The sequence below is a fragment of the Pteropus alecto genome, unplaced genomic scaffold (genome assembly GCF_000325575.1).
Source record: "Pteropus alecto unplaced genomic scaffold, ASM32557v1 scaffold3, whole genome shotgun sequence".
In the NCBI taxonomy this organism is placed as follows: Eukaryota; Metazoa; Chordata; class Mammalia; order Chiroptera; family Pteropodidae; genus Pteropus; species Pteropus alecto.
In genome coordinates, this window is record NW_006442484.1 from 35,160,841 (window position 1) to 35,187,230 (window position 26,390).

The following is a 26,390-nucleotide window of genomic DNA, read 5'->3' on the forward strand; positions in this document are numbered from 1 at the left end:
AAAACATTGAGTAATGGAATTTGGGAAGTCTGCCAGGAAACTCATGCAGGTAAATTTCATCTGGCATCGTCTTCTCCCCTTTCTAGATCCAAGGTTCATGAACCTGTATCTTCCACTACCTTTGTCACTCTCCATAGCCCAAAGTGTACTCTGTACCCTGTGGGCTCCCAATAAGATGATTCACCAGCCGAGAGGACAGTAAATTTGGAGTTCTTACACATACATGCTTGTCTTCAATCACAGTTTCTCTTTAGGATTTGGAATTACAGGGAGACAGAATGAGGGCACATATCCCAGCCCTGAGCAGAGATCACGCCAGGACCAGATGTAAGCGAGTCATGAAAAAGTAATAAGGAAACCAATGGTTGAGCTGTACTTTAAATCCCCATTTAAAGCCAGGAAAACCCAATAAGCAGGATTATCAAGTACACGTTGCACTACATACCGATTTCATTCTACGAAAACACAGAGACAACTATGGAGTAGACTTTGATTGTGTAATGGTTGGGGGAGGGGTAGAAGAGTGAGTGTACAGACAGCCTGAACTCCCCTTGAGGCAGTGACTGCTTAGCCCAGGTTAGACATAGTAATTCAACAGCCCTTCTAACTTCTGGAAGGGGTTTGTCCAAGGGGAATATGGTTGATTTTAATACTAAAGCAATGGAGTAATTTCTGGACATAATACTAGGTCACACATCTGTGGAATCTACTATGTGCCAGGAACTGTTCTAAATGTTTGATGTAAAGCTCATGACCCCCATATGTGGTAGGAACATTAGAGTCATATTTTGCAAACAAAAATATAGCAGTGCAGAGAGGTTAAGTAACTTGCCCAAGGTCACACACTGGAAAGTGCTGGAGCCAGGATTCAAACTGAGCAGCTGGCCTTGGAGGTTCTGCTCCCTCTGTGGAACCTCTACCCATCCCTAGCTTCACCCTCTTGCTTCTTTTCAGAATAAAGTTCCTCACTCTGTTAAATCTATTTATTCCTAGAGAGTATGTGTAAACTGAATAACTGAATTTTATAAAGCGAATTTTATATATCTAAATGCACTGAGAGAGACTTGCTTTTGAAAGTCATGCTACAGGAAATCCCTTTGTAAAATGACTGTTGCCTTGCAAACAGTAGACATTTAATAAATGTCTGTGGAGTGACTTTAATTCCCCTAATTTGTATAAATGTTTCTTTTGGTATATTAAGGATACTAAAAATGAGGTACACGTTACTAACTGGAAAGAATATTGGAGAGAAAACTGCTACTAAGAGCAAGTGCAGACGGCGGAGTGATTAATTCAGTGAATCACCCAAGGAAGCAGGCGTTCTGCCAGTGCTGGCCTTGGGCTCCATGCCACCCTCTGCTCTGATAGGGATGCCAACCCTCCTGGGGCCGCTGACAGATCGCTGAAGGGAGGAATGGATGGGGTGAGGTGGAGCAGATCTGAGGGCTCAGTACCAGGGCATGTGAGCTCCTAATCTACTTCCTTTCTTGCAGGTGTCACTAGCTTCCAGGGTACTTCAGTTTATTTATCTCCTATGTGACAATCCCAGATCCTGATGCTCCTATTTCATGGACCAACGGTCATCAACTGTTCAGAGGAGATAAAACAGAAATGAGGATGGGGCAGATCATGAGAACTAGCCCTGGGTGTGATGGGCCCCAGAAGCTATCAAGCAGATGTTGGGTGGAGTCACCTCAGTGGAACTCACCCTCCCCACTCCTCCAGCTTTAGGCCACAGAATTTGCAAATGGCTGGGAGGAGAAAGAAAAACAGTAATTGCCATGCAAGGTCATTTCGAAGGCCATCGTTGGTGCTGGCTATATAAACTCCTATTTCACACATATGAAGTCACATATTTACACACCTCATCTATCTGTCCACCCTTCCATGCATCGACTTTATCCATTTATTCTATAAATATTGATTGCGCACTTGCTGTGTCCCAGGAACCTGCTAGGCTCTAGCAATACTATTGAAAGATTGGCCTCTACCTGTAGAACTTGTCTTACTTCAATTCAGCAATGTGAAGCACTGTTCTAAATAAAGTAGTTAGGGGATTTATAATTTTACAGTATATATTGTTTTCTCCCAAATATTTTGAACTCTCAAATTCCCAGTATGAGTAGTTAATACAAATGAACAGTTTGACAAATCTAATCATTATGAGCTCTAAACCAGTCAGAGCAGCAGGGAGGCTCACCCTGATTCAGGTTCGGGCTCAGGTCACTGGCAGAGTGACCTGGATACCCTTCTCACTTGTTATCAGAGGAGCCCATTCCTAACAAACTGCAAAACAGCCTTATCCTCCTGTAGGATTTCACCTGCTGGAAGGTTTGTGGTGAAAGCTCATGGCTTTTAACAGGAAAATTAGTAGAGGCTGCTGGGCAGTGATTAAGAGGCTGAATTTGCCCATATTGATTTGGCCTTGCTGGATCTTTGCATGAGGCCAGAAAACAGAGCATCACCATGTATTAGAATGTTTTCCCCAGAAAGGACCTCGAGCCCGGTTTTAGAAAAGCTGAGTCCTTACTGCTGGTAACAGAGACCAGAGGTGAAATTGCAATTTCCTCTACAACATATTCCTGTGATATTTCCCAAAACAATTCTTTGGTAAAAAACATTCCACACAAAATATTTCCAGTGAGTGAGGCAGCCCTCACCATGAGTGCGGTGTACAGGTGGCATAAAGAACTGCAAAGAGCAAAGACTTGATGACTCATTCATACAGGGCACAGAATACATCCTTAGAACTGTTTAAGTTTCCTCAGCTCAGCAATTCACAACTGCACCTTGGAAAGTGATTCCTAAGTGGGGCAAACTCCAACTCTTCATCTGTGAAAGAGTTGTGAAAATGACACCGTAGGGAATGTCTGGGGAATAAATGAGACCCGAGCAGACATCAGTTCTGCCCATAGGAAGCACTCAATACATTTTAACTCCACTCAATTATTCTGGCCCGGCAGGTGCTGGCCTAGGTCCTATTACCAGCTCCCACGCTAACTTGCTGTGTGACCTTAAGCAAATGAGTTTACCTCTGTGAACCTCAATTCTCTCATCTGTGTCTCATGGTGGTGTCCTAAGTGTGTTCTGGAGCCCCCATAGGTTTTGTCTAATCTCCTGAGACTCCTGGAGAAAGGCGGGGGAACAAGGATTGGGCCTGCAACCTGAGTAGCAGTCTTCCATGTGTTTTCTGGCTCCGCACCTCTGTGTGATGCCTCACTTGTGCAAAGTTTTCTGGGTCCTTAAAAAAAGTTTCTCAACCACCAGTGAGGTCGAAAGCCCTTTCGAGATCTAATATTTTTCAGAGCAGACCCTCATGGATCATCCTTTCTGCAGACAGACATGGATTGTAGACCAAGAGGTCACACCAGGCCCCACTGCCCTTTTTCAAGACAGCCCTGTGCCTTTCCATGCTTGGCGTTTCTTCCACTTCCGTGCTCTGCTATGATCCCACCCGTTCAATCCGCACATTCTCCTGGATGTTTTCTTTGATCCCCAAGGTCATGAAAAACCCATTCCTCCCTCCTCAAAATGCTTCCAGCCTTTTGTTATACCTCTGTCACATTTACTTTTGGAGTCATTTATCAGAATGTTTTATATCTTCTACCCGATCATAAGTCCTAGAAGGGCAGAAGCTCACTCTGAGGATGTTTGTGTATGTAAATAGTGGGTGCTTGGAAGAGATGGCTGGATGGGACCACACAGCAGATTTTAGAGCCTCTGGGTAAATTTTTATACCCCCGGACAAACTCAGGAAAAAAAGATTTTTAAACTTACTGATAATTGATTGCCCCTCAGAATAAATAGGTTAATGTAAATATTTCTAAACAAATAAATGAATTAATAACCACAGAGCAAAACCTAATGCAGTAAATGCAACCCTGAGAAAGTGGATGCTTCCATATCGCTCTGATGACAACTTTGGGAATCTGAGGGCACCAGCTGAATTCACACAGCAGGAGGCACCTAAAGTGATTACAAACTCTTTTTCTTCAAGTTAGAGAGACAGGTTTGAATACCGACTCCCACTTGGTTGTTTCCTTAACCTCTAGGCCTCATTATTTTATTTATAAGACATAAATAGTAATAGCCATTAGAAAGAGAGAATTACTTTAAAGATTAATAAAATAAAGCATGTGATAATGCCCTGTGTCTGGCACACAGTGCATGCTCAATATATACTAGTTGCTATTTAAAAACAAAACAGTTAAACCAATATAAATAAAAAAAATGAATAGGGAGCAACTTGATAGCCCTAAATTGCATGCAACATGGTGGTTATCTTTAGAGGAAAATAACACGGGACTGAAGGTGTTCAGTGGCAGAATTTCAAACCACTAAGGATTATTTAAGCGACTCACATTCTCAGGCATGCCAGCATTATGAGGATCCCTAAATTTAATCTACAGATATTCTGAATTTTTTTAGTTCTTACTTGCAAAGTCCCCCATGATCTGCCCTTAACTCTTGTCACTTTCCTTGTCCCTCAGATGGCTCCGGTCACCCTGTCCTCCTCACAGCTCCTCTAATGTACCAACCATGTTCCCTCTGCAGGGTCTGCTCTTCCTCTGCACAGATACGGTGCCCCCAGCTATCCATGTGGCTAGATCCCTGCCTTTCTTCACATCACTGCTAACAGATCATCTCATCAAAGAGGCCTTCCTTGACATCCATTGACCATCGCTGTCGTCATCGCCATCGCCATCACCATCACCATCACCATCACCATCACCATCACCATCACCATCACCATCTCCAACATCTTTGCCTTTCTCTGGTTGTCTTCACAATACCTGTCACCACCAGACATCTTATATCTTTATTTGTTTCCCTGGTTGTTGTCTTTCTCTCCCACCTCGACTATAGGTTCCATGACACTAGGGACTCTGGCTGCTCTATTCATTGTGCAACCCCATCACTGAACCATGCCTACCACGGAGACATGAAGTGTGCTCAACAGACAGTGATTAAGTAAAAGAATGAATGACTGCTAGCCTGAGTGGCACCATGGGAGGCTACCATTGCTCTGCTATTCATTTTTAAAAAGTTCCCCCTGGGAGCTATGAAACTACTCACGTGTCTGGGTCAAGAGTCTTACCCGGTTAACACAGAAGCAGGAGCAACGATCTGTCTAGAAACTGCATTAGTCAGATTGTTGATATTTACAATGAAAAACTTTACAGTTGGATTCTCAGCTCCTGCCTAGGAAAAAACAATCATAGCATTAGTATTGATAAGAAATATAATTTCACTATACAAAAATGTCTTCATTACAGCCATAAAATTATAACAATCAGACATATTCAAACAATTTAAGACTGATAAAATGAACTTAAGAGAAAGTCATAGAATGCAACCTTTTCATGTTCAGGCAGAAATATATATATATGACTTAAAGGCCTCAAATACTCCTGTTTACATAATAAGTATTCATCATTTATGTATACTTCATGCAAACAAGAATAAATTTCTTAAAATAATTTCTGTTATTTTGCAAATATACCCCAATTCCAGAAGACAAGAAGTCTGCTGGCTGACCAGTAGGAAGAATTCCAGAGGTTCAGCCAAAGATACAGTCAACCAGGAAAATTAGTTTCCCCGAACCGAGAGCCAATAACATTAATTATGAAGCCATCATTTTCACCCCAAATTCAGGTTCAGCATGTTGGAGCTTTATAATAAATAGTATGAAAGAAATTCATAAAACCTTTTTATATATACACATAGATCATTGACTGACAAATTAGTTAGAAATAATATATTTTTAGTAAGAACATTTTATGCTTTGTTTGTTTTTTTGCCAGTTTCACTCATCAAAAAATAACATTTCACTGATAATATATCTCCATATTTAGACTATGATTTTTTTTGTTTCTTTTAACTTCCTCTATCTTCCTAAAATGGCAGCTCTTCATCAAACAAATTGAGTGAGTTGGTAAAAAATATTCTTTTTTCCAATTGCATATAGCTGAAAAACACTATTAGATTTTCCTGTGGACAATACTGTGGCCATTATTATTATAATACCAGTAAAGAATTGTGGTTCCCTTCTAAATCCCCCTCTTCCTCAGCTTACACTGCTTAAGAAAGCTTTTCAGTTTTTCATAAACATGCATCCCGAAGGGGGAGAACAGCCTTGAAAACCAAGACATGACACTATTATTCCAAATGTAGGATGTGTGAAATTTACATTAGTGCCAAATCTATAATAGAATCACTAAAACTAGTCATGTATCTGTTAATTAGTAATACAACCTGATATACGACCAAGCTTTTCAACTTCATCTAGGGCACATTCCAACTTCTACAAATGAGATGAGCTTGTGATTCAATTATAGCCTCTCTTTTCCTCCATTCAAACATTTTCAGTGCCCCTACCTCTTTCAAAAGCATTTTCCCCATCTTTTTCGGCTTGTCATTCCTCAAAGTTTTTGGAGAAATTACAAAACCTTAAATCACACTCTTCCCTGGGATAATAAAAATACTTTAAAATTGCCAGATGCTGTTGACTTCAGCAAGAGTAATCACAGCAAGCTGTTGAAGAGAGACTGACAATATTTTCATTAGCAGGAAAGGATTAAATGAAACCATTCTCTTCCCATCAAATCACAGAACCACTATATGAATAGGAGCACAGACCTTTGGATATGGAACATACACAGTCTTTGGGTACTGCCGTGACTCATCAAAGTAGACGGAGAACTCAATAAGCGGGACTTCGGTGTCATTAAATTGGGCATATGCTAAAAAAGTGCCGTTCGGAGACCACCACAGAGCAGAGTAGGCACTGAAGACTTCCTCTGAAAAAGGACATAAATTGTTCTGTTACAAGAAGGAGCTGATAAATTGGCTTTGGCATTCAAAATATTGTTCTCATTAGCTTTAGTAATTACAGAAGAGTTCAACTAATGAACCACTTTGCATTTGCTGGGCTTCCAAAATCAGAGTAATATAAATGAATAAAAATAAAATCCTCAAGGATAGATCTGGATTATAAAAATAAATAACCCGTTGGACTGTTTTAGAATATTTTAGCACACAGTATTTAATACAAGTGCTACATGTTTTTCTTTATCTTATAATCCTCTAAATTTATGCCATAAAACATACTAAAAGTAAATTTCACACAAGGGCTGATTCTCCTTTCTAATTTTCAAACAGTCAACATGCCAGCATTCTCTCCCCAACTGGGTGGGTGGTATGTGGCTCCATGTTATTAAACCAATATGGTGCCCAGAGTTTACTACTCTTGGCACAAACAAGGTATGTGTGGGAAGGATAGATTTAGAATGGCAAGGAGCTCCATGAGACCCCTACTGAGAAATATCTCCTTTGCTTAGCCTAGAAACTGAAGACTCCCTTGGATTAACACTATCCTCTGGTGTTTAAACTGATGGGTGAGAAAAGAGGGTCATAGAGGGATGAAAAGGAAAAGAAAGGTTTTGCTTTACAGCATGCTGTTGGACTCGTTCTCAATCTCTTGCAAAGGTAGCTCCTTCCTACATATATTATGAAGGCTATTCGTGGGACTTCCAACCTCTGGCTCTTAAAATGCCAGAACCTCTTTTACCAACTGGGAATGGAGGATTCAAATAGACTAGATAGAGACTCTTAGTCCTTTAGTCAGGTTTAATCCACAAATCTCATGTTCAGTGTGAGTGTAAAGGTAAAAACAAGAGCATAGGAACTCGAATCTTAGAATCAGGAAACCATCTATCCCAATCACTTTTCTGATTCTTGAGGTTTCCTATCAAGTTTCTTCTAAATGATTGTTTTCAATAATAATAGGAGTAGTATTTATAGTAATAATAATAATAATGATAATACAATGTATTAATAATTATCATGATGAGCATCTGGCATTTAATGAGTGCTAACCATGCACCAGACATTGATAAGCAACTGACATCTGTTACTTCAGTTAGTCCTCATAGTAACTCACTGTGCAGACAAGCAAAGGGAGGCAGGAGGGCTTAAAGAGAATAAATAATTTGCCCAGGGTCACACAGACAATAATTGATAAAATCAAGAAGGAATCCAGACTATTTGGTGTGAGTCTATGCTTTTTCATCTCCGTGCTCTACAGTCCCTTCTTCCCTATGTTAGCATTTCTAGTAACAGAAAACCTTCTACTTGATAAGGCAGGCTGCTCCCCCTATATCATTTAGGTAGCAATTTAGAATTTACAAAACACTTATCTAATTTAGTCTTCACAAAGATCCCCAGGTGAGCCTATTCATAGCCCATTTTACAGAGAAAGCAACTAAAGCCAAGAGGGATTGAGTGAACAGGGATAAGAACTAAGATGCAAACCTTGTGATTTTAAGTCAAGGGGGTTTCCCACTAAGAACTTCTTCATGTACTGAGTTGATGTCTCACTCCTTGTGGCTTCTACTCATTAGTTCTAGTCTAAGATCAAGGTGCAGTTCCATAAAATGAATACAATGACAGCAGGGTTATGGTTTTTAAAATTTCTCATAGGTACAGGTAGCAGGTAGTGTTCTATGTTTTGAATTAGTGGTTATTTGGAATATAAAACATATTTTTCCATATTGATGATGTATTAAAACTATTCTTATAAAACTAATTCTGGTTAAACTGAAAATTCTGAGAATGAAGGCACCATGTGTAGGGAGAATGACAAACAAAGGAAAGATTTCTAGCTCTTCATGATACAAAGCTGTCTGTGAGCACAGGTGTCTATGGCATCCCCTCCCTCCACATTCTGAACCTCCCTCTCCATCCTGTGATACCTTCCATCCCACCACTCTGACCTTATGTAATCCTTGCACTTAGTGTTCTCCCCCGAATAGGGCATTTAACTCACTCCTTGACAATTATTTGTTGGCATCTTTGTCTCCCTCTCTGTTCTGAATTCCCTGAGAGCAGCAGTTGAGTGGCATTTGTCTCTGTCTCTAGCACCTGGCACAGCACCTTGCAGATAGTTGGCTTTCAGTGTGAATTGCACTGAATTACCCACACCTCCAATGTCAACACTACAGCTTCGAGGGGGTAAGGAATGCTCCATCTTCCAAAATTATTTCTTTCACCAAATTTCTCATACTTTCTCTCACCAAAATTCTCATTTTTAGCTCTGGCTTAGGTAAACTATGTTCATACTCAAGAGTCAGAGTCGTATAATTAACTCATACTAGGAGATAAAGTATTCCCCAAAATGAAAGAGAAGTATACTTAAGATAAAATATTCTTTAAAAAAGAAGATATATTGACTAAAGGAAAGTAATAATCAATTTAAAAAATCATGAAATAAGACAAAGTAAAAACAGATATTGAGAGGTAAAGCTATTTGGGGACATGAGATGGGGCAGAGGGCACAAGTTCCAGAATGGAGGCTTCTCTGTGAATGTCCCTCCACAGTGTGGCACATGGACCTGTTTGGACATTGTAGCTTTGTTTGTCCTTTTACTTATGAACCTATAGATTCTCCAAATGTACTCCCTTTTGATCCCAGCAACAATTCATGGCTACAGTGGAGAGGGTGGATCTGATATATTGAGGTTAGGTTTGCTCTTTCCTAAGTAGAGATCATTTGTAAATATACAAAACCAATTGTAAGACTTTACCTGTAGGGACCAAAGTCTCATTTTTAGAAACATGTCCACCATGTTGGAACTGTGACGCCATTCTTCGTCTTTGAATGGTTTAGTCATAAAGAGGCAAAGTGAGATCTTTCTAGCTATTATTTACTTTAGAGAGGACTTTAGTGTTAGGGGTGTCCTTATCTTATAGATGCCCATCTGTTCGAGGATTAGTTGGGTCACGACTTTGGGAAGAGGCTTTATCTGGTTCATGTTGGGAATTTGGAGGCAGCGCTGTGCTGCCCATCAAGTGTTGAAGATGTTTTTCAATCACTAAGTGACCAGTGCTAGTAAATTTTATTGCATGTTTTAATCAAACACTTATTTTTGGGCCATGGGAATCTAGCTTTCTTTTAAAGTGATTTTGTTTTCTTTTGGTAAATACTGTTGTTTGTTTAATTAAACTTGACTTGAACTGGGTAACAACCAAAATTAAGTAATAAAGAAAAACTTTTTTTATAACCACTTAGAAGAAACAATAGAATGAAATAAACAAGAGTCTTTAAGTATGAGGCAACTTTGTAAATGGTTGGAATAGTCTCAGAATGCCTTTTACCTTGGCAACTATAGACATGAAAAATGTTTTTCTAATATTTTCTAAGTTTCTAAAATGTTTTTCTAATATTTTAAAAAACTCTTTATACTAAAAGAGAAAATAATCTCTTTCCTCATTTTCTCTTCTGTTATTTGACCTATTTATTTTCTTAAGCCTTTCTGATTACTTTTTTCTTTAAAATTAGAAAATTATGATTTGTCTAAGTTCAAATGAACACAAATCTTCTACTAAAGAGGCATTTTTCTTCTCCTCTACTCTTCCACCTCCAAACAGTATTTTGTCATCTTTTGTAATGTTGTAGGAGTACTTAGCTTTCCTTAGTAACTTCTGGGTTAGGTAAGTCTCTTAGAGAAACAGCTGATGTTAATCTGAAGGCCTTTATTCTCCACTAAGACAGAAAAGCTACCTATACAGAAAGGCCCATTGTGACAGTAGACTGAAGACAATGGAGCATTGAGAGACAATGAGGACATAAGCAGCTCTAGCTACTGCAAAGAAATTCTTGTTCTATGAGATACCTGGTGTCTTGAGTGCTAAAAGAGATTTGATGACATTTTTAAAAATGCAACTTTTAAAAATGCCATTGAATTTCTCCCTCTTTAAAGAAATGCTTGGCTACTTTTAAAAACTTACATATTTTCTCATTTGAAAAGGCTTTAAAGTTTCTACCTTCATAAACCCAGTCGGTTATTCCATTACTTATTACGTTTTCTTTCCCAGTCCATGTGATCCTCTGACTTGATGAATTTGGCTCATTTTTAACATAAATATCATTGTTCCAAACATATGCCTAGAAGGATTGAAAATAATATTGATAAGTAATAACATGTTATATTTTATCCAAAGTTTGAGAAAACATTTATCAATTATTTTATCCTAAAATAATATTGGTATGGAAGTGTAATGATTACCTTGGGTTATCTAATTTGAGTAAAATGAAGCCATTTATGCCCTCCCTCTTGTATTCTTAAATTATTAGTATGCAAGCTATAACCTAAAATAATCCTAAAAATACTCAATATTTAAAAAGAAGAAACTTACAGCTATTTGGATGCTAAAGTATATGAGACCTAGAAGACTGATGACTTCTATAGAATGATGTGTGCTTTGCTTTTTCTTCCTGGGGGAGGTGACTAAGGAGTACAGTTGCATGCTGGGAGGGAGAAGTTTAACTACAGATAAATATCCCGTCTTCCTGTTTAGATTCTTTTGGACTTCCAACATTCTCTTAGCACTATAGAACAAGAAGATATATCTATAGTGACACAGAGAAGGTCACAGAAAGCAGGCATATCTCCGAAATAAATAAATAAATAAATAAATAAATAAATAAATAAATAAATAAACCACTGAAAAACAAGGATCCTTCAGTAGACCCTAAAGATGTGATCTTAGACACCGTTTGTTAGCAGTAAAGGTCTTTGAAGAATGCAGACAGAGAATAAACACATGCTTGCTTATTTCAAACAATGAGAGCAACCCCCCCAAAACCCCTAATTACAACAGAAATTAGAATTTAAGAGCTTAATGTGCATTTTCTCAGTAAATAAACAATTCTCTAATAGTACTTCAGAAACTTTCAGGAATTGTATTTACTTTGTTAGACTAGTAAAATATTTTAGGCAATAATACTATATTTGATAGTAAAGTTTTGGCTTTTTAAATGTTTGTTCTGTATCAGGGTTTGTGGCTTCTGCATGTGAGAAACTTTATTATTCTGTATATGAGCCATTATTTTTCTGACAATAGGAGAGACTCACTAACCAATTTATGACCCTCTGGTGACCATGTGATGAACTGTGTGTTGTTTGGAATTCTCTCTTCTGTAATCAACTGCCTGGAAAAAAGATAAAGGAAACACTATCAAATGAATAAATCACAATGGGGTTTCTTTTTTGAAAGAAACTATTATTGCACCAGAAAAGTATAAAAGATTTTATGAGGAAGTCACTGACCTTTTAGTTAAGTCATAAATGTCATATGAAGCTGTGTAGGAATGCCTCCATTTCTATAAAAGAAAATAGACATTTTAGGCTTCTGCGATTAATGATAGTTTCGCCACTTGCTATCGGAGCTCAAGATAAGAGACAAAGTAATGTAACATTGTATAATTCTCAAATTTTATCTTTTTTTATAATTCCATTTCTAGATTCTTAGATTTTTGGAATTAGAAAATATTTTGGAGACTACCTAGTACAAAGTCCTCTGGACTTTGTCTATAATCTAGCTTTGGCATCCATCACCTCTGCCAAGAAGCCTTCCCAGGACTACTGTGAGCTGACAGCTACTTCCTGTGCAAACGTTATTCCTAGCACTTACCACAGTATTTTAAGCTCACCTGTTTAAGAAGAATGTAAATTTTCACTTTTCAACCAACTTACTAGCAAAATATTTACAAGATCTAAAATTCTACTGCTGGTGGTGCTGTGGAGAAATGTTTACTTTCTTACGTTGATTGTGAGAACATAAAGTGTTATAGATATTTTGAAAGCCACCTGGCGATATATATTAAAATTGAAATACATACATTAATATTAAAGAAAAACACCTCAGATAGCTAAGAAATAAAAAAGAAAGAAAAGCAAGCCAAATCCAAAGAAATCAAAAGACCATAAATAATAAAGGTAAAAGCAGTAAAAATCAGAAAAAAACACAATAGGAATATATCAACAAATTAAAAAAATTGTTTTTAAAAAGATTAATAAAATTGCTAACATAGGAAGTGTGAATAAAAAAGGTATGAATGATTAATATCAGAAATGAAAAATAGAATACCACATCAGGCTCTACAGACATTAAAAGATTATAAGACACTATTACAAACATTTTTGGCCAATAAATTTTAAAAGTTAGAAAAAAAGAAAAATTCCTTGAAAAACAAGTGATCAAAAATGAGACAAGAAAAAATATAATTCTAAAGTAAAAAAGAAAAAAAAGGCTGAAGAGAAAAATATATGATTACATATTTATATTTATGAAAAATTATTCTTATATGTGGATGAAAATGTAAATTAAAAGAAATTACTTATCTATATATCTGTCTTTCCTACCATACTTCTAGTAGTAAGAAATTTTGTCGTATTCACATTTAAATACCTAGATCTTGGTCTAGTACAAGCTACATAATACATGTTGAAGGAAGAAACCAAATAAAAGTAAAAGTCAGATTTTACCTATGAGGACGAAATAGATGAAATAAAGTAGCCCGAGGCCCCAGTTAATAATGGCAGAGCTGAGACACAAGTTAAGGCTCCTAACCTTGAAGAATATTTCCTTCTTATCATTTATCATCTCCCTAACCTCTTATGTCAACAAATATTTATTAAGTCCCCACTTTTTACAAGTCGTATAGTCCTTTTTGAATGCTAGATTATTTTGACACATGCTATACTTGTTTCTGGGGAACCTCTGAGAATAATACTTGGTGTGGTACGGTTAACAATATTGAGAAATTTAAGAATATGTGAGATCATTTTAGGTTGACAGATCCATCACAGGTTGTTAAAGGAGGCCAAACATGTTTGGCATGTTCACTTCATCTTTTAAAACTGACTCATCAACTTATTTTGTTTATAAACATTGGCAACTATCCTTCCTGACACATTACTGGATAAGACAGGCTCTCTCTCCTCGAGGAGCTCTTAGTTAAATGGGGCATATGAACAAGTAAATTCAGGAGAAGAATCACAAGACATACGATAGAGGTGAGTGGGGTGAAGCAGGCATTATAAATTAGGCCTTGGGGAGGGAAAAAGCCTTATGTAAAAGGTGATGCTTGGGCTGGGTTTTAGTGGCAAAGGACTTCCACAAAGAGAAGAGTTAAAGAAAAAAAAAGCATCATAGCAGAGAAAAATTGAAGTACAAAGATAGGAAAGATCATTTTAATAGCACAGCTTTGGAGTCTTATAACCTGGATTCAAGTCTTGCTATAGACTTAATGTTTGTGCCCCCCATCCCAAAATTATATGTTGAAGTCTTATCCCACAATATGATGATATTTGGTGGTGGGGCTTTTGGGAGATGACTAGGTCATGAGGGTAGAGTCCTCATGAATGGGATTAGTTCCCTCATAAAAGAGGCTCCAGAGAAATTCCTTGCCTCTTCCACCATGTGAGGACACAGAGAGAGGATGGCCAACTATGATCCAGGAGGCAGGGCTTCACCAGATGTTAAATCTGCTAGCACCTTGATTTTGGACTTCTCACCCTCCAGAACTGTGAGAACTAAATTTCTATTGTTAAGCCACCCTGCCTACGGTAATCTGTTATGGCAGCCCAAATGGACTAAGACAAGTCTCCAATGTGTAACAGCAGGCGAGATTCTTTCTAAGCTTCATTTTCTTTTCTTTAGAAAAATGGAGATAATGACAGCAACAATCTCAGGTGCATGAAGATGCGCATAAAATGCTTAGTAGGGCTCCTGGAACATTGTCAACATGTGATAGATGATGCAACTATTTCTATCTCTAGAGCATTAGGCAATGAGTAAAGATGCTAGAACATCCATACCAGTCTGTATAGCACTTATTTATTTATGTATTCACTCAGTTACTTGTTTTTTGTAGCCACTTAGAAGTAATAATTATATCTTAAAAATAACTTAGAAATAATAACTGATCTTTCTGGAAGCACTAACTGAGTCATGGAGAAGTCATGGAGTATGATCTAAAGAACAGTGTACAGTAGACCTCCAAGGAAATGGCACAAAATTAGACTTTGTTCTTGTTGTTGTTCTGGATAGGGCTTTTGAGCATTGATTAGTCAACATACTTACGCTGCACAGAAAATTCTATTGGATTCTTTGGGAAGTAAAATAGAAGATACAGTTTTCTACTTTCAATAATCTTATAATTTACTGCTTTGCAATAAAATATATGAAGAAAGTAAAATAACCTAATATGATAGAGAGTAAATGGTGGAGTGTGGGGGAACAGAGTAGCAGGGGCCAATGTTAGATGAAATGATTCAAGCAAGTCTGGACCTTAATTACTAAAAAGGGAGAGCCATATGACAGAGGGAAAAAGGTACCAGGAGGAAGCAATAGCAAATGCTTTCGCCCTTAAATGGGAATAAAAGTGATACTTGATTAAAATAAAGAGCAGTACATTTAAAATTCTTAACTTTGGATGATTGTGTCACCTGGAAGCCATTAAATCTACCCATAGCTATGCTGAGTTAGTGTGGGGGTAGACTGCAGAAATCTGTGTTTTTATAAACCTCTCCAGGTCATTCTAAAAGGCACACAAAAGTGGGTAGCACTGGGCAAGCATGGTGAATGAAGAGGGTGGTAGGAGGTGAATTCAGAGGGGCAGAATGGGGTCTAATCACTCAGGCTTCTGAAGATGCTACGGTTAGAATTTGTGTTTTATTCTGAAGCCAATGATCGTGAGGATTTAAGTTTAGGCATGACGTAATCTAATTCAGGTTTCAAAAGGAGCTCTTTCAATACTTCCTGATAAGAATGGATGGCAGGAGGAAGGGGACAGACTGGAAACAGCAAAAGCAGTTAAATACACATGTAAACTCCAGTGACACAACAAATACAAATTACCAATGATAGCTGTCTAGCCAAGGTCCACCAGTGAACTACATCCATCAGTACACATTAAATGGCACTTGTTGAACTGGGCTAAATACAAAATTGAGCTGGCATTTCCTTTTCTGTTTCTACCTTAACCTCACAGTCTTTATATGTTAGTCTTGAACATGGACAACCATTATTTGGTGGTTCTCAACCCTGGCTGCTGATTAAAATAATCTACATATTGAAAAAAATAATAGTGATGCTGGTTTCACACTGGACACTTCAGTTTATTGATCTGAGGATTAGACCTGGACACTGGGAAGTTTTAAAAACTGCTCAAGTGATTTTAATCTATAGATTAATTCAGTAGTAAAAACCACTGAATTCAACCAATAATAACCCATTAGTTGGGAACAGATATGTTAAAGTTATCATAGGATTCTGATTAGCTTATAGTTGATAAGGTTAGCAGAATACAGTCATTGAGTACCTAAAAAATGGAGCCCTGCACAGCGAATCCAGAGTAAATACTGTGATTGGGAGTCACCATTCCCAAATGGGAAATGGAATATGGAATGGTTTGCTTGGCTTGAGTATAGCGGTGTTGGTATGTGAGATAAGGTCACTTGGTATTTATTATTTATTTTAGGGAAAAGAAAAGACAGAGGTGGGGATCCTTAGCTTTACAATTTCTTCTCAATGCAGAATATCTCCACAGGTTTTAAATCTTTTTCTACATGTCTCAAAACTTCCTATACTTGACAACTGTTGTCAAATCCATGACTAACAAAAAAGCTGCAGTTAAAGTTACTGGTGATTTACAGCCATCCTAAACATGAAGAGGATATGTGATTAAACTAAAACCTTCCCTAAATGTGTAAGAACTTGATGTTAGGCTGAGTGACTGGAGGAAGCTGAGTGCTCTTGCAGGGTGCTGCTGACCAGTGCTGAGGCTCCCCTCTGATGGTTTGTATGTTATGGGACCTAGGGCTGGGTCACCTTGCAGAGTCTGTTCTGGAGGATGAGAAGTTTAACTCTTTAAAACAAATATTTACTGAGAGTTTTACTATATGTAAAACTGAGACAAAGGAAATAAGGTGTTATATTACTGGATGTACAAGTCAAACATGTAAACTTACTTTTAAATTATTAGTTCTATTTTATTATATTATTTTTTTAGTATTTATACTATAATATCACATACATTTTAGTATTTGAGAACACTAAAAATAAGCTTCTTTTAAAACATTTAATAAATTTTTATGAATGAAAATGACTATTTCTCCTTTTAATGTTGAATTAATGAGTTTTAGCGCCTGTTACATTACTTAAGTGTCAATCTTCAATATTCATATCCTTAAAATCAGTTATAAAATATCATAAGATTCTTTAAAGGTCATGTAAGAAAGCATTTCTTTTACCTTCACATAGTTGTACTCTAAGAGAATAAACTGTCTATCAGGAGATACTGAATAATCATTTATGGAATGTCCAAATTTATCCTGTCAATCAAGAAGAAAAAAAAAACAATTAGACAATCCCATTTAACTGCCATCACTGAGTACTTACTATGTAGAGGGTACAGTTCTAGACCTGTGGATTGTGTCTTGGGTGCTCCCAGTCTAAGAGAGATGGCACTTTCCCTTACACAAATGACCATGATGTAAGGTAGATGGTGATCAGGATTAGAGAACCAGAGAGGAAAGGATTAATTCTAACCAAGAAAAGATGGCTGTGAGGGTGGAGATCAGAAACAGAGAGAGAACTTTCTCAGTAGGAGGAACAGCACGAGCAAAAACCCAGATGTGGGAGAGTGCATGCATATTTAGAGACTGTCTAAAGGTTAGGTATAACCTGAATACCAGATAGGGTATATCAGACAAAGTATAAGGTGAGAGGACATAAAATTAGAAAAATAGCTGGGACCTAAATATTAGAAGTGGAACTATGAACTATTTTTTTTTGCATATAGACATGATAGAATCTATCTGTTTTTTACAAAGATGCTCTGGTGACACAATGACTGAGATGAGATGAGAGGGGTCGTATTACCCCTGGACTTGGGCAATGTAGTGGTCTGGTATACAGAATGGAGATGGGAACACAAATTAGAATACTCAGTGACAGAAGATTAAACAAGGCCTTGAACCAGGACTGTACAGTGGGAATGAAATCTGAGAGACACTTGACATTACAGAGGGAGAATCGGTAAGGTTTGCTGAGTAGCTAAATATGGGGATGACAGAGAAATCAAGGAGGATTGTGAGGTTTCTAGCTTAAGTGACTTGGAGGAGAGCACTATTTACGAAGATTGGGAAACTCAGGAAGAGGAACAGGTTGCTTTCAGTTTGCTAGCAATGTAAAGAGGAAATAACTAGTTTAGCTTGGGATACTGAGTTAAAAATGTCCACAGATTATCTTTGTGCTGAAGCAAGCAAACTATGGGAAATGGAGGTTTAGATCTTGGGAGGAAGTTAGTGTTTAAAAACTGTACTCGAGAATCAAAGCCAGAAAGGAGAGTGTTGAAGGTGTCAAAGTGCTTGGAACTCACTGAAAGAGAGCATGCAAAGTGAGGAGAGAGGCCAGCAAATGAAGACAGAGCCCCGGAGACACTTACATTTAGGAGTATGGGCAGAGGAGGAGGAATCATCAAAGGAGGCTAAAAAGTAGCCAAGGCAGGGAACATTCCAAGAAGGAGAGAAAGATCCACTGTGCCATATGCTGCAGAGAGAGTCCAACAGCATGAAACGATAGTACTCAGGATTTGAAAGGTTATGAAAAAAAAATCCCCAGAATTTCCTTAGAGTATGAATTAGTTATGTGATTAAACATACAAATGTACTGTTCTCCAAGAAAGTGGAACTGTTTCCATATTCGGCATTGAATAGCAAGATATTATTTTCTTGTTTGTAGAGATATTCGTGGTCTAAAGAGAGAAAACGGCCAGATCAATACTTCTAGTTGCTATTAAACATCTTCATCAGCTAAAAATTATGCAATAAAAAATTTAAGATTTAAGTTTGTGCAAGTACTAAATAAGCATTTCTAAGCTGAAAAAACGTTGTTATAAATATTACTCTAGTATGCATTCACTATTGTCAAGGTTTCAATTCACATTTAACTTTTTATAGTACATATAAAAGAAATATTAGATTTCTTTCTGTCTTAAGTCCCTTTACACCCTTAGGTAGAAAAAGATACTCTCCCTTATGGTTTAAAAAAACAAGGATATCTTCTCAGTGCCATAAAAATGTCCCACAATCAAACTAGAATGAATATAAGAATAAAAATGTGTCCCCTCGCCAAAAAGTTCTTACCTGAAATCCATCTCAAGGTGTATAACTTTGTTCTCAAAGTATTTTTTAAATAATCAGTTAGCGTGTAGGTTCTGCGACTGTCAGCTGTAGCATCATCTGCTGGTTGAAAAAAAGAACCAAATGTTCAGTGAGATGGAATACCTAAGTTTTGCATAAAATAAACAAATGGATATCTACAATCTACACTGGTCGCAAGATACAGAAATAAACCCACAAAATGCGAAACACGTTTTGAAAGATTTTGAACTGGGTGGATGGAGTAAATATGCATTTAACCATTAAAGCATATCTGTGAGTATGTATTTTACTGTTATATTAGTGCTATATTAGTGACCTTCATTACAAAGGTCTAGGTCATCAATATCTAGTGAAAATATAATGTGAGTACATTTTCTAGTAGCTATATTTAAAAATTTTAAAGATGAACTCAATTTTAATAGCACATTTTATTTAGCACAATATATTCAGAACATCATCATTTCAATGTGTAATCGATATTTAAATGCTATTACTGAGATCTTTCACATTAATTTTTTTATACTAAAACTTTAAAGTCCGGTATGTAGTTTATATTACAGCATATACCAATTTGATTAGGAACAGTCCAAGTCAATAGTTATATGTGGCCATGTACTAGACAACAGGAGACTAGACCATGATTTCTTGTGGTCCTGGGGTCCTCTTCCAAGCCCTCTCACAATGCATAGAACTTTAAAACATGCCAATCACTCAATTCAAGGATCTTTGTTTTGTGGTCACTTTTCCTTAACTTGGTGAAAGTTTTCATGAAATCTTTTCCTTCGATTCTGTGACACTTCAGTTCTCCTCTTAACTCTCTATTATTTTCCATCTTCTACATCGACTATTTTTCTCCATTGACTTCAAAGGCAAGAAATGCTTTGGTACTCAGCCTTCATTCAGCTTTCTGCTCTTCTCTCTATATATTATTCTTTCCAGAGAATTCTAGAGAATGTGACTTCCTGGGTTTCAGTCATATTTTTTTTGTTTAAATTAAATGGCAAAATCTGTATTTATTAGCCTATACACATTTCTAGTGCTGTGTTGGGTCTTAGTTGACTTGGCTCACACTAATCCTATACTTACCTGGTCTAAAATGATTATCTTCCTTTCCAAACTAGTTTTTTCTAGGGGATTTGTGTCATTTTATATTCTTTTACTGGTGACCCAAATTCAAAGTCTGAAAATCATTTTTGATGCCTCCCTCTCTTTTACTATCTTCTCTATCCAATCAACCCCATTGATTCTTCCTGTGAAATCTTTTTCCAGGTATCCCTGACATCAAGTTCTTTCCAATCCATTTCCTCTACTGTAACACCATTTGAGTAATTTTTCTAAAATGCCACTTTCAACCTGGCGATTTCTTCCCCAAAGCTTTCAATGATTCCCCATTGCCTACAGAAGATTCAAACTCTTTAGTGAACCCAGTAGATCTTCTTAAACTTTCCCACCTGTATTCCTTATCCTAAGCTACTTCTTGCAGTGTCTTCAATGGCTTCCCTGGCTGTCATATCAGTCACCCTCCAACCCCCACCTCTTTGATGAACACTTCAATTCTTCATCCTCTGACTTTTGCCCCCACACTACTCATTTGGCTCTTGTCACAATGACTTGTGTTGATAACTATTTTTCTATACCTACCTGCCTACCTGTGTAGTCTACACAGCTAGGCCATGCAGAGCCTTTTGTTGTTGTTATTGTTGTTTTCCCATCAACCTTAGCATATAGCAGCACAGTTCTATGCCATAGTAGGCCCACACAAAAAGGTTTCGTTGATTGATGTAATTTATCTTCCAACAAGCATAGTCAAGCTGATGTGATTCCTCTTTCCCAAACCCAGATCCTCCACTGATGACAAACAACTTAAAGGCTTTTTCCAAATTCTCTACTTATTCCACATGCACACAAACCCACGCTCACAAAATCAGCCACCATCATAACATTCCAATAACTGCAGTTCTTACTCTTTGAGGATTGAAAAGCCAGCAGCGCCTTCTCTTGTTAATTTTTTTACAGTCCGTGAAAAGGCGATTCTCTTACAAGAAATTCTTTTTCAATATATGTTCTTAAGATTTTATTTCTTTGGATCTTATGTGATAACACAACCTTGTTTCTGCTTATAAAACCTTCAGTTTCAATAGATAAAATTCTACATTTCACTTTATTACTTTATTGATTTTGTGTAAACCTAGTTTGTTAAGAAGTTTAAAATTTTTTTCTTTTTTTTTTCCCAATTCATGACAGCATTTCACCACTGAAAGTTAGTAAGATGTTTGTGTTTGTAAGCAGAAATTTAGGAAGTGAGTAAAACCAGGACTTGGATTTGTCATTATTTAAACAAGAGTGAAGCCTTGTGCTACAGAAAATATTATTTGAAACTCATACTGGACTACAAGACTACAAATCTAAATTTGTTCACTAAATGCTGTCATTTGTTAGTATTCATCCAATCATTCTTTCATATACTAAATAGCTCTAAAGCAAACACTCTCGGAAAAATACTGTTGAGAATATATACCCTACTTCCAAGAGCTCTTAGTCTAAAATGTACATAAAACACATCCATAGATTCAAGGGATAATAATAATAGATATTCGCATATTTGCTGATGTAGATGTCTAGATAGACTTATAGATAGAGATAGGACAATTTATACACACACATGTATTGCAATAAATGGAATGTTTGTGTCCCCTCACTCCCGAATCCCTATGTTGAAATCCTAATCCTCAATATGATGGTATTAGGAGATGGGGCCTTTGGGAGGTGATTAGGTCATGAGGGTGGAGCCCTCATGAATGGGATTAGTGCCCTTAGAAAATTAAGTCCAGAGAGCTTTCTTACCGTAGCTCCACTGAAACAGGCTCTTGCCAGATACCAGATACTGAATCTGCTGGTGCCTTAGACTTCCCAGCCTCTATAACTATGAAAAGTAAATGTTTGTTGTTTAAGCCATGCAGTCCATGATAATTTGTTATAGCAGCCTGACTGACTATGATAGACATATATGATAGACATATCAGCACAGAACATTTATCACTGACTCTTGATTTTGTAAGAAAGGAAGAAACAAAGTACTGCAATAGATTATATTCAGTGTTATCTCATTTAAATGCTATCTCGCATAGGATATTTTCCCAGGTTTTTCTAAATAACACACTTATATCTGGAGTATTAAAATAATTGAGGCAAAATTCCTTGTAATGTCACCTGCTGCCCAGAGTGCTACTCTTCACATTCATAATGGGTTCCTCACTGAATATTTAGCTCTCCTGCCCTCCTTAGACAATGCTGGGCTCATTTTCTCTTCAGGCCATAGCTTTTCTAAAGCTATCATCTCTACTATACTTAGTCTCCTTTCACTCACAATGGGCCCAGTATGATTTTGATCCATCTGCTGATATCCTAGATATTAACATTGATGCCACACTCTTGCTATGGCCCAGAACATCCAGATGAGGCCCAGGCCACCCCTGTCTTGCGTGAGGTTCACTCAGCTCCTTTACAATGATGCTGCAAGTCGGCTTCCACATCCTGGTTACCCAGTCCCAGAACAGCCCTGCTAAATTGGAGCAAGTAGAGCAACAAATGTTCCTTGTTTTTTGCCTTGCCATTTGATAAGCGGAGCACATTGGAAGACACTTTTGAAACATCTAGATAAGCAAGTTCTGTGAGATGTGAGTGCCAAGTCCAGGTTTTGACCTTTAGCTAGTTCATATTTTGCTGCCAACTTACAACCTATTCTGTCAAACACTTAGAGGACACACTCTTTTTCCTATTGACTTGTTCACAGACAGGGCACTGCTGCGGTGACAGATGAAGGTCTTTGGCTGCTTATGTGGTTTTCCTGGTGGGCCTGGGACATGTCGTTCATTTGACTTATCAGTTCAAAGCACTGCTCGCCAAGTAAAGCAGTTAATCATATGTTACCAATCAGCATACACAGAAACTCTCAGATTCACGTCTTCTTTAATTTAAAAATCAAAAAAGGTTAATAACTTTACTCTTTGATGAGAGCAACTATTAGGTTGAACCGTATGGAAATGCCATTTCTATCAGTCAAAAATGGTAGCATAGCAGCTTCTAAAATAGTTCAACCTAAGAATGAATTCTCATAAACGTATGTGGTAGCTTAATGGGTTCTTGCTGTGAGATCAAAATCATTTCTGAGTACAAGTAATTCCAGAATGGTAAGATGCAAATAAGAGAGTAGTGTAGGTCCACAGAATATTCTTGCTTTGACCAATTATTACTTTATGATTATAGGATATTTTGAATATTTTATACTCATTAATAATAAACTTTTTTGGTCTGTATTAAGCTATGATATATAATATTTCTACTTTACAAATGTACACTGTTTTAGTAAATAAATGGCTAATGAAATTTAACTAAAAAGGAATGTGCTCTTTGCAGCTCATAAACTTATAAAGTTGTTAAACACAGGAAAAAGATATCTGGTTATAAATTTCTTGTGTTCCATATGGTAATCAGTTAACATTTTATATATATGTTAGGGAAATAAAATGAGCGTTACTTTAGAATTTGCTCTAGCAAAATAGTAGCCTTGACATAGGGACAGTGGAAGAAAAATCAAGAAGGCAGAAGGAGAAATTGACTAGAAGTTTCCTCATACCCTGTGTTATTCAGCAGCATATGCACGCTACCAGCAACTCTATTGATTCAACAAATACCAGGAAGGGGTTGGGTTCCTAGTGGCTTTGAAATCAGAGAGCCTGGATTTGAGCCCATGTCTAATTCTTCCACTGGGGCCTTGGAAAAATTACTGAGCTTGCAAAACCTCACTTTTTAAAATCTGTAAAATAAAACTAATAGCCTTATCTAGACTACAGGGATTTGCCGCAATTAAATAAGATAACATAAGTAAAGTGCTTAGCTCAGGACTTAAAATTTAGTAAGCCCTCCAGATATGTTACACTATTTAGTATCGTTTTGTTCTTAGCATGTGCTGGGCATTGGAGATACAAAGATGATCTGAAGTGTGTCTCCTCTGCAGTACCTAGCAGTGGTGCTGAAATTAAGAATTTTGCTGCAATAAAATAATAACACGAGAGCAGCATGTTGAGAAAACATCTAGGATAAGTACGATCTAATCATTTGTTAAGTGCTGATAAACATCACTTTCTCCCATCGACATGTCTAATACCATCCATAGCATCCATACTGGGAGACAGCAGTATGCAGGGAAAATGTTGGGCTTAGTGAACTTAGAAGATTTGTGAAGAGTGATGTTTCTCTGATTACCTTACACAGGAGGCATTAGAATATAATCATAATCACCAGATTTGCCTTCTCAATAAGAGAAACATCAAGGTACATCAAGTGGCCTCTGAAAATACACTGGCATTGCATTTTTCTACAGCTGGAGCCTGTAGACCGTGGGACTGCATACCCTTAAGCATTTACCCTAAGATCAGAGTGTCAGATGACAAACTTTCATTAGGGATGTTACTACTGTATTTTCAAAGATGTACTCTGAAAGGCTAACCAAAGGGTACAATGCATAGAATAGCAACAATATGGAAAAAAGGAAACAATTTAATGGGCGGGGAGGGGGAAGCGGTCTGTCATACCTCTAGCCTCATCTCCTCCTCTCTTTTTACTCTACTCCATCCACACTGGCTTTCTCCTGCCTCAGGGACTTTGAACTTGCTGTATCCTCTGCTTGGAATGTTCTTCCCCTCAGATATGCCCAAGATTTGCTGCTTCCTCACCTTCCTCACGTCTTTATTTAACTGTCACCCTCCTTCCCTGGACTAACACTTGCAATACCCTCTGCCCCTTCACCTAACCATCAGTTTACACTGCCCGAATCATTCTGCCTTCACCCCAGCAAAGAGCCAGGAGGTTTAGCACACATAGGAAGCCAGCACTAAACAGGATGTCAGGGCTGTTGCATTCCTTTTTGAAACGGAAATTGCTTTATTATGATTTTTTCTGATTACAGTCACTCCTTCTCCCCTTGTTAGGACTTCTGGGAATAAACAAGACTGGTCTAATGATGGGCAAAATTAATATTGACAGGGCTTTTTATGTCTCATTGTGTTGACTGACATTAAGCTAGTGTAATTCAAGGTGATGAGGAACAGGGGATTGATACAGTCTGAACTGTATCAATAAATGACCTACAGGCCCATGAAACATGCAAGTATTTTAGCAAAGGTCTGGTTTCTCTCGAACGATATTCAAAAGTAGTTGTAGTGAGATCAATGGAAGGCGTTACAGTGCAAACTGAGTCTGTAGGTGGTGTTAGAAAGAAAACTTATTGGAGAACATTGGCATTTGAGGAAGCTGAAAGCTCTAACACGGAATCATTGAAGAACTTTCCAGAAAGATTTACAGGCAGAATCAACAAGGCTATTCCCTGTGACAAGTGTTTATCTTCAAGGATATGAAGAAAAATGATCACTGGAAAACAAAACTGCCACAGAAATTGCCCTTTCTAGTATTTGCGAGTCAAAACTTTCAAGAGTGTGAGACAAGTGTTATTACAGTACCTGCCTCTGGAACTGTTAAAAGAATTGAAAAGTTGAAAATCCATGTAGAATAATAATTACAAATGCTTATAAAGTTCTTCCAGTGAGCTGGGCTGTTCTAGCTCACTTAATAATTTAATAACTTATTTTTGTCCCCATTTTATAGATCAGAAAACTGAGGCACAAACACATGGACAGTTACTGGACTCAGATCCCATGACTAGCAAGCTCCAAAGCCAAATCTGAGCTAGGTAATATGGTTGTGAAGCCTGTAGTTATAACCATTATTCTAAACAACCTAAGTATCTGGGAGAGTGACTGTACACGGCAAATGTTACATTGGCAGTTTTTGTGAATTGGTATAGATGAATTAGACTAGATGGAAGTGTTTGAATTCGATGTTTGAAACTAATCTCAACAGGCAGGTTGGTAGTATCATTTGGGCTTGGGTCATTTGGTAGGTTACATTAGAACATAATTTGTTCTAGAGCTCCAAAGTCAAAAAGGCACCAATTCTTTCCGAAAACCTTACAGTTTCTCTCTGGTCTGTTATTAAGGATGGCAATTCTATGACTTTCTGAAAAGGAAGTTGTACCATCTTCATTCTTTCTTTTCTAGTACATCTAGTAACTCTCATCATCTTTTTCCTAAACTTATAATAAATATTCATGTAAGCTTTATAACAAATTTCTTTTCTTTCTTTTGTTCTCCATGTTTCCTATATTTTAAACATAACACAATTAAGAACAACTCAGGCCCTGCAGTACACATTTTCAAATGAGTATGATATTGTCCAATGAAAAGATTCAGTGATTCCTCCTTTAAAGCAAAAGCAACCATAGGGGCTTATTTCCCACCATGCTTTTCACTGCTATCTGTC

The 26,390-nt window shown here is 37.3% G+C and overlaps 1 protein-coding gene across 5 annotated transcripts in view; it reads right to left on the reverse strand.

Moving 5' to 3' along the window:
- DPP4 (dipeptidyl peptidase 4) overlaps positions 1-26,390 on the reverse strand; it is a 75,304-nt gene that overhangs the window by 37,120 nt on the left and 11,794 nt on the right. For 3 of the 5 annotated variants that reach the window (XM_025039247.1, XM_015596624.2, XM_015596622.2), the window contains 8 exons: positions 18,996-19,094; positions 18,513-18,604; positions 17,100-17,180; positions 12,111-12,163; positions 11,920-11,992; positions 10,825-10,945; positions 6,640-6,800; positions 5,099-5,202 (listed from right to left, as the gene is read on the reverse strand). In XM_025039247.1, coding sequence (XP_024895015.1) covers positions 5,099-5,202; positions 6,640-6,800; positions 10,825-10,945; positions 11,920-11,992; positions 12,111-12,163; positions 17,100-17,180; positions 18,513-18,604; positions 18,996-19,094 — 784 coding nt within the window. The remainder of the gene's footprint in view (positions 1-5,098; positions 5,203-6,639; positions 6,801-10,824; positions 10,946-11,919; positions 11,993-12,110; positions 12,164-17,099; positions 17,181-18,512; positions 18,605-18,995; positions 19,095-26,390) is intronic. The other 2 variants (XM_006921123.3, XM_015596623.2) reach the window with 1 other exon arrangement.